Here is an 8,981-nt window from a genome sequence, read left to right as displayed (position 1 = left end):
AGACAGGCAGGCAGACAGATAGACAGACAGACCAACCGGCAGGCAGACAGACAGACAGGCAGAGAGACAGGCAACAGGCCACGGCTCTCCCTGTGCTCTGCGGGGTTTGCGTGGAGCCGCCTGGCTTGCTCGGGGGCACTTTAAGAGGTTCCCAGTCCCAGGCCAAGAAGGACTGCAGGACGTGTTTGTTTATTTTAAATTTAACTTTTTCTCCTACCGATCATTGACATGTGACGTTTTAGGACCAAAGACACTGTGTCACAGAATCATAGAGCTGTCAGGGTTGGAAGGGCCCTTAAAGATCACCTAGTTCCAGCCCCCTGCTATGGGCAGGGACACCTCCGTTGGCATCTCTAATGCCTCCTTGTGTGATTTGCCTCTTTGGGCTCCCCTTGTTCTTTTCTTTGTCACCGGTGAAGGTATTGGTGTCACTGAACACCGTCACCCAGAGAGCTCTCTAAGCCAGATGACGGTTCAGAAGGCTGACGGTTTGTTAGGAGTTGTGCACGTCTGGGTGCTGGATGAAAGGAGCGTGCTACATCGAAAAGCCACAACATATTTATGTTGTAACTTGTGTAGCATAAACACGCCTACTTTTACAATTGCTGGTTAGTGATAATTACTCTGTATATTATTGGTTAGGTATATGTAAATTAGCCTCACTCCTCACATAAATGACACGCTCCTTGCGGATGTGGGGAGTGAGTTTTCTTTGGCCCAGGTTGAGCGGGTGGCTGTGATCTCCTGCTGCCGCCTTTCCCTTTGGCCAAGTTTCAGTTTCTTACAAACTCCCCAGTCTTCAAGGTGAGAACTTTCGATTAGGAGACTTTCACTCCTGTTTGGTCTGAACATCCTCGATGATAAACTACTTTTATTATTTCTTAAGTACTAATTAGCCGGAAGATTTAATTGTTGCCTTTCCCATCCTTAAGCCAGGATTCCTTTCAGGGCAGATTCACCACCCTTAAGGCAACGTTAGTGGGTTCCGTCTGGTTCCCTGCACCCGGTCAGTGGCAGCCCTATGTGCTTCCAAATAACTTAAAGCACTTCAAAACACTTGAATTTTAGGCAAGATACCCTAAAAATAAAGCAGATCTTAGGCTTAGCTGTTCCAGAGGGCTTATCAGCCATTAGGTTTGAAAGGATCCTGTCTCTTAGATTTTCTAAAGTTTCTGCCTCTCCAGAGGGTAAGAAAGGCAATGTGCATACCAAAGTTGTTTTATTGGTGCCAGAGGAACAATTAGAGGATTTGTTCCAGTCCTGGATCTCTAATAATACTGTTAGAGATGTGTGCTTTGTTAAGTGATGTTGATCAGCTGAGAATAAAATTTGGCTGAAGCAGTTGCTGTCAAATACCTGAATTGGTGGTTTCATATGACTTTCACCTATCAGCAAATTGATGAAGGATATTTTGAAAATGATGACTTAAAACTATTTACACATCTTCCCCTCTAGATATCAGGGACACTGTGAAGTACAAAGAAGTCATGAAACAGTATCCTTTATTTGGTTTAAATAATGATATTTAAACTCTCAGATTTTGTGAAAATAGTCTGTCACTTGTGCACACTGTGGTGAAGGGGGCAGGAGCTGTTGGGGATTGCAGTAATGCAGAATATTGCATGAAAATCAGAAATTTTTGACTCTGTATTCCTTGTGAGGTTAGAAACTTGTGTTCTGCAAGATTTGATACTCCTTGGGTCATTTTCTATTGTGCTAAAAGCAGTTCTTCTAGTGGTACGTTTTAACAAGTGGTAGACACTGTGCACATCTTTTTTCCCCCTTTTCTTTGAAAGAGCTCATATCTTTCTTTGTGGAGGCTAGCACTCTTTTCCCCGTGTTTGTCCAAGTCTAGTTTTATTTGCTATAAACAAATACACAGATTCCTATTTGCCTGTAGTAGCTGGAGGGAACGATTGCCGCCTTGTTGGGCCGTAATCAAACTGACTGTTGTCTTTCTGAACCTCCAAGGTGCTGGACTGTTGGCTCTTACTGCACGGGGTTTTGGTGGCTGTGGTTGAGTGACGTTGTGCCGCAGAGACTGCTTCTGAGGGACATGGAGATGGCGATATTGGGCAGATGTTTGACCGTAGGACATCCCTTGTCTCCTATGTAACAGCTTGTATACATGGAGATAACGTAGGGTGTTAGGGTTCGACTTGCTAGTGTGACTCTTAAAAGTAATATTTTGAACAAGAATAAAGGTGGTGGCAGATAGGAGTCTTGATTTTTGCTGTTATTTGATTTGGGGTCACCAGCGTCACGTCCAAGTGCAGGTTTTGGTTTGGTGTGTGGGCGCACGGTTTGCTTTGCTCTGCCTGTCAGCCCTTATGGGAGGTGAAGAATCTCCTTAAATAGTGCTTAAGGAGGGTGTCTGGCCTCCTGCTTGGATAGTGAGAGTAGTGGTCCTAGAAGACCCTATGTACTGATGAATTGGTGCTGGTTCTTATGCAGTTAAAAAAAAATAATCCTTTGTTTCTTTGAACATAATTTGTATACAGATCTGCATACTAATTAGAAGATTTTGAGATCTTCATCTCTAAGATGACACTTGGAGTATCTTTTCAAAATTAATTCCTGTTATCATTTAAGTTTTGCTAAAAATTTATTTAAATTATCTTTTGAAGTATAAATTCTTAAAATTAAGTGCATTTAGGGCATTGTTAAATTCCGAGTGACCTGGCTGTGTAGTAGATCTTCCTGGTAAGACAAAGATGGGTTTGATGTATGCATGTGTGTGTATTTTTCCCTTTGTCCTGAATGGTAACACTTGAAGGTGGCAAGGGGAGGCCAAGGCACAGCCCCTTTTCTTTTTGTCAGCCCCACGTGTTTGGGCAGGAGAGGGAGCACTTTGTGTTTGTTATGCTACCACCTTACTCAGGAGACTCAGCTGTGTGTTAGGGGTATTGTCTTTGGCTGCAGGGTGTCCAGCGTGTGTTGTACACGGGCAGCTGTCAGCAGAACCTCTGAGGCCTGCGTAATCGTCATCTTTCCTAAATGACGCATCCAGATATGGACTGGGCCCAAATGGTGGAATAGTGACCTCTCTCAACCTCTTTGCTACACGGTTTGATCAGGTACGAGGTTGTTCCTTTGTGATACTGCGCTGGGGGACGGTGTGGGGGTTTCTGTGCTTGGAGGCTCGGCGAAAGCAGCACTTGGTCAGCCTCCTCACCTTTCCTTGGAGTTAAGAGTATTCTACACAATGCAGCCAAAGCACATTAGCTTTCATTTGAGAGATTTCGGCTTTTTTAAAACTAAAATTAGAAGCCATGTGTTCAGAACACTCTTTAGTCTTTGTACGTAACTGCTCTGTTGCACTGTGTTCACTACAGAAATCTTTCCTATGAATGCGCTGATTTTGAAGTAGGGAAGCTCACTTCTGGAAACAGCTTACGTTTTGCTAGGGTTGTTTGATAATTGACTGCTCTCTTAAATCGTAATGCTGAATCAGTGCTGGGGTGAGAACTTAGCTACCTGTCAAGACAGTGCATGGTCTCTTAGCTAAAAGGTGGGGAACAGCTGTGTTTGTTGCACCATTTCTTTAGCCCGAATACCTGACTTGGGAAACAAAAAAAAGTCCAAATAGATCCAGATTACAGTCCTGCTGGAGTGGCAGATGCTGCTCCGGATGATTCGGTAGAGGGGGGGGGTGTCCGGTGGCTATGAGGCGAAAGTTCACTCCTCCGGCCAAGGCGAAGAAAAAGAAGCCGCGGCACCCCGAGGTCCCGCGCCGACTCCAACCAAGGGCCGACGACGGCTCCCGCGTGGTTCCCCTCCCCCGTCCGGCTCTCGCGGCTGCGCGGCTACCACCCACCCGAAGTCGCCCGAAGTTCTGGCGAGCTCGGGGGCGGCTCCGACCATTTTCCCCCATCGTTAACCCATGATTACCCACTAACAAAAGCACCTGCCCCTGGAGTTAACACGGAATGAAAAACAAAAAAATTCTTCCAGCCGGTTTCAACAGATGAAAATAGAATTACACATTTTTGGTTACATATTGTAACCCAAGACACGCGTACATGCAGATGTGCAAGATAATGTAGTTTCTTGTGAAAGTTTCCTGTTGTGAGCCTAAATGCAAAGTGTGCTCCTTTCTCAATCAGGTGATGAAGTTTATTGAAAAAAGACAGAATGCATCCAAGTGAGTACATTCTACCAAGTTCTTCTTCTCTGGGTTAAAGGCAAAAAGGGTTCTCTGCATGTTTTCTAGTTGTTTTTCAGCCTTGGTATAAATTTTATGTGGAAAAGGGCATAGAATTACAACAGATAAACTGGACTTTCTTCAGATACCTTGAAGAAATGTCTGATGATTCAAGGTTGGCTTTTCTTATCTTCCATTAGGCTGTCATTTTTCTCACGCGTTGTTTGAACATATTATGATTAATTCTTCTGAAGAAGAATTTGCAGTACTAAGTGTCTGTCAAAGTGATGCCTTCAACTTTAATAGAATCTGAAGAGAGTACTTCACACAGCAAATTTTCAGACACACCCTTAAATCTTGTCACTGTTTGGGCAAAGCTCTTCTGATCTGTGACAGAATAATCATGTGATTTGCCATTACGTGCTTGTAGTAATTAGCCAGAACTGACCTTGTGCTATTAATTTTCCCGTATTGTTTGTTGGGGCTGACATGTTACCAGGTATGTTCTTATTGACACACCGGGACAGATTGAGGTGTTCACCTGGTCAGCATCAGGAACCATCATAACAGAGGCCTTGGTAAGTGTTCTCTGCGGCACTTGACAGTGAAGCCCTGTTAACAGAAGTGGCTGTTGAACGGCAGGTACTTCTAATTAAAATATCTTTCACTTTGTGTTTTCAGGCTTCCTCTTTTCCTTCAGTTGTTGTTTATGTGATGGACACCTCTCGCAGTACTAACCCGATCACCTTTATGTCCAACATGCTGTATGCCTGCAGGTAGGAAAAGCTGAATGTGCAGCCTGGCTGCTCTGATGGCTGTGTTGCTGGGATATGTGTTTTGGAGGGGACTTGTAGAGTGGTTTGTGTTGGAAGGGGCTTTAAAGACCTGCCCCCTTCTGTGGGCAGTGGCATTTTTCACTAGATGGGGTTGCTCAAGACCCTGTCGAAGCTGGCCTTGAGCACCTGCACTGATGCGGCATCCACGGCATCTCTGGGCAACCTGCTCTAGTGTCTCTCCACCCTGATGGTAAAAAAATTCTTCCTTATTTCCAGTCTAGACCTACCCTCTTTTAGTTTAAAACCATTGTCCCTTGTCCTTTCACTGGAGGCAGTGGTGAAAAATCTTCGTCCTTCTTATAAGCCCCCTTTAAATACTAGAGGCCATAATAAGGTGTCTCTGAAGCCTCTTCTCTAGGCTGAGCAACCCCAACTCTCTCAGCCTGTCCTCGCAGCAATCTCCTGGAGAAATGAGCTGCTCATGCCTTGGATGTGCATCGATTGGACTCAAGGATATTTAAGGTCTTTTCCAACCTAAACAATTCTATGATTCTATGAAGGCTAGTTGTATCAAGTGTACACACTGCCCATTGCTTGTAAAATTATTTATCAAAGGTGTATCAGGTTAGTCTAGTTTAAACTCATGGTAAACACATAATATTTTATTATGCTTTTAAATATTATTGATACTTGCAGTGATTCTTCAAGATTTGAAGGTGATTCTCCCCCTTTACTCTGCTCTTGTGAGACCCTGTCTCAAATACTACATCCAGTGCTGGTGTCCCCACCATAAGAGGGACATGGAGCTGTTGGGACGAACCAAGAGGAGGCCACAAAGCTGACCCAGGGGCTGGAGCAGCTCTGCGGCGAGGACAGGCTGAGGGAGCTGGGATTGTTCAGCTGGAGAAGAGAAGGCTTCGTGGGGACCTTACCACTGTCTTCAGGGCCTGAAGGGAACCTGCAGGGAGGCTGGGGAGGGACTTTTGACAGGAGTGTCCAGCGACGGGACAAGGGGAAATGGGCTGAAACTGCAGGAGAATGGGTTTCGCTTGGATCTGAGGAAGAAATTCTTCCGTGCGAGGGTGGCCAGACTCTGGACTAGATTGCCCAGAGAGGCTGTGGCTGCCCCCTGCCTGGAGATGTCCAAGGCCAGGTTGGATGAACCTGGAGCAACCTGGGATGGTTAAGGGTTAGATGATCTCTGAGGTCCCTTCCAACTTAGGCCATTCTAGGATTCTATGATATGTTTTGAGCATAGCATAGCATGGAGATTTTGATTCATTGTCTTCCTCCTTATACATGGATTTATCTGTTTTCTTTTATGTTACATCATGGACTAAATACCTGTGCAAAGGTCAATATATCTATAGCTATCATAATTCATGATAAATGAAAGGTTTTTGAAAATAAAAGGTTTTTGAAAAAAGCTATCAGTCCTTGTAAAAAGGTCAAAAGCTGTATCACTGTCACAGGAGTGTGCAAAATATGTCTTGTTACATGCTATGTGTTCTGACGTCAGTGTTGAGCAAAAGACACTAGAACATATATAGTGAAATTAATATATAAGCTCATGTTTCAAAGGCTTTACAGATTTTTTTGAGTTATTTGAATTCACCACCCTCACTGGAAAAAATGTCTTCCTTATACATAGTCTAAATCTAATCTCTTCTAGTTAAAAACCGTCACCCCTTGTCCTTTCAATGGTAATAGTAATGAAAATCAGCTGGGTGTGTTGAAGGAGATTTTGTATGTTAAAGGTATGCGCTTACGTCTTGGGAGAGGGGCATATTGTGTTCAGCTGTGGCGAACAGGATCTGGGTGAAAAAATACATTCTAATTGATGTGGAGGAAAAGAGTTATGTCTTGAAATCAGATTATTCAGTTTTGCGCAAGTCTTGTCTGCCTTACACTTCTTGTCTAGTGAGACTTAAATTATTTTTAATGGGTTTTGCTGTTGTTTTTGTTTCCCCCCTCAGTATCCTGTACAAGACAAAGCTACCTTTCATTGTCGTCATGAACAAAGTAAGTTAAACCTGTAGTTTCCATGTCCTAGTGAAGCATTGTTCTGTTTAGCTGGCTTTGCTTTAATGTCTTTGTCTTATTACAATAATAGATTTTCTGGAAAGAGAGACGGGAGGAAGCTGCAGGCTGAAAACCCAAGCTAAGAGGGGTCTTTATTCGCTTGCTCAGATGAATACACAAGAACCAGGGGTGGTCCCTTACACCCAAACATTTGAATTAGAGATGTTGCTAACAATATGGAAAAATGTTTTGCACCTTAACCCTAGGCTATAAGGAGACTTAACTTTGTAACGTTAGGGTGAGTTCGTTACTGAATCCACTTCTAGAGTCCTCTGCTTCCTCAGAACAATTGTCTTAATTATTGGTTATTTCTACTTGGCAGCAGGCTGATGTCTTATGGGGAACTGTGTAACACCTGCCTGAGAAAGGAGTCCCGCATGTCTTAGCAGGCAAATCTTAACAAAAGGTGTTTGATCCCGATCAGTGACACTAAAGGTATGCCAGTACTTGCCCAAAGGCAGATACTTGAATAGCCCAAGGTTGTTGTACCCTTAAAGGAATGCTTTCGAACTTAAGACCTAGCTGGCTCTTTAAACACAATTTCGCATATTAGAAGAATCCCATTAGGTTTTTGGTGTGAATACTCTTCCTTTTCCTCACAGACATCCTTTGTATTCAAGGAATTGCTCCCAGCATAGCAGGATTTGTGTGCGCGCGCACGTGCGTATCCCATACTTCCTTGAGAAAAGTCATACTTTGAATTAAGTTTTACCTCACACCAACCATTATTAATGTCTAATGTGCTCCAACTGCACACATATTCCCAAGTAACCTGAACTGTGCATGTCTTTCATAGCTGCTTGCTTACTTAGCAGGTTTTATGTATACTGTTCTCTTTCTAAATCTAGACAGTGATTTTAGAATAAGCTGTTAAGCTTTTTCTTTAGAAAAGGACATGGGGTAGGAAAATCATTCTCTCTTAAGAAAATTATGTGGCTTGAAAGACTGAAAGAAATGGGACTTCATAAGTATATTTAAGTAAAGGTAGGCTCGAGGCTTAGGATTCATAACTTCAAAATTCATTTGAATCTAATGTTTTAGTGTTTGGTAATAAGTAAAACCAACAGCATTTGAAGAATTTTTGACAAATGTTTCAAAACTGACTCTTGATAAGAATGGAGGAATCCCAAGGAACTGATATATGCACACTGACAAATGTGTAGGTTTAAGGAATATTAAGATTTGCGGAGGAAAATAAAATTAAATCAACTCTAGAAATTACAGTATTTATAGAATTTAATCAAACTAAATAGTCAGTCTGACCCTTGATGGATTCAGTTCTGTCTCAAATCTCTTGAGTAAAGCTAGGCAATACTTTGTATGTTTTCATCCTTCCCATTGCTGCTGGGAGATTAAATATATGAGTTTTAGACACCCCTGTGTCTAAAGGGGTTGTGATAAAAGTGGATACACATGTGTTAAGATAGTTTATAAATCTCTTTAATAGACTGTTTGTGTACTAATCCGTGTAAAATTATGGAACCATCTCACCTGTCTGTGCCCATCATCTTGCACTGAGTTAGGCTGTAATTTCTTCAGGTCAGAGCACAGCTCACTTCTTACGAAGCTGCTGTAGGCTACTGCCCAATGTGGAAGGGGCTCCCTTTCCCCACTGACCCCCAAGCCAATCAAGAAAGTGTGGGATCCTCCATGAGCACTGTTCTTGTCTGGCCTCAGTCATACAATCCAGTATTTACAACTTAAACTTTCCCTTACTGCACGCAACTTTTGAATGCTCCTTTCCGGTAAATCATAGAAGCCTTTAGACTTTCAATTGTTTCCTTAAACATGCCTTCTTAAAACTAGGGTGGTGGTTGTGTGTCTTAGAATTGTAAAATCGTAGAATGATTTTGCTTGGGCCTTTAAGACCTTTAAGGTCGAGTCCAATCATTAACCTAATACTGCCAAGCCCACTACTAAACCTTGTCTCTGAGCACGTCTGCATGTGTTATGTACTTCTGGGGATGGGGACTCGACCA

The 8,981-nt window shown here is 42.9% G+C and overlaps 1 protein-coding gene across 1 annotated transcript; it reads left to right on the top strand.

The window, feature by feature from the left end:
• Positions 1–466: 466 nt before the first annotated feature.
• LOC104273503 (GPN-loop GTPase 1-like) lies at positions 467–6,942 on the top strand (the record flags this gene model as incomplete). Its single annotated transcript, XM_009868851.1, has 7 exons — positions 467–488; positions 1,456–1,495; positions 3,011–3,077; positions 4,107–4,144; positions 4,644–4,722; positions 4,826–4,920; positions 6,897–6,942. Coding segments are annotated over exons 1-7 (387 nt in total), but the record flags the coding sequence as incomplete, so codon positions are not given.
• Between the last annotated feature and the right edge of the window lie 2,039 nt (positions 6,943–8,981).

Source organism: Apaloderma vittatum, unplaced genomic scaffold, assembly GCF_000703405.1.
Source record: "Apaloderma vittatum isolate BGI_N311 unplaced genomic scaffold, ASM70340v1 scaffold22384, whole genome shotgun sequence".
Classification (NCBI taxonomy): domain Eukaryota; kingdom Metazoa; phylum Chordata; class Aves; order Trogoniformes; family Trogonidae; genus Apaloderma; species Apaloderma vittatum.
The sequence above is the reverse complement of the archived record's forward strand: the minus strand, read 5'-3'. Positions and strand labels throughout refer to the sequence as shown.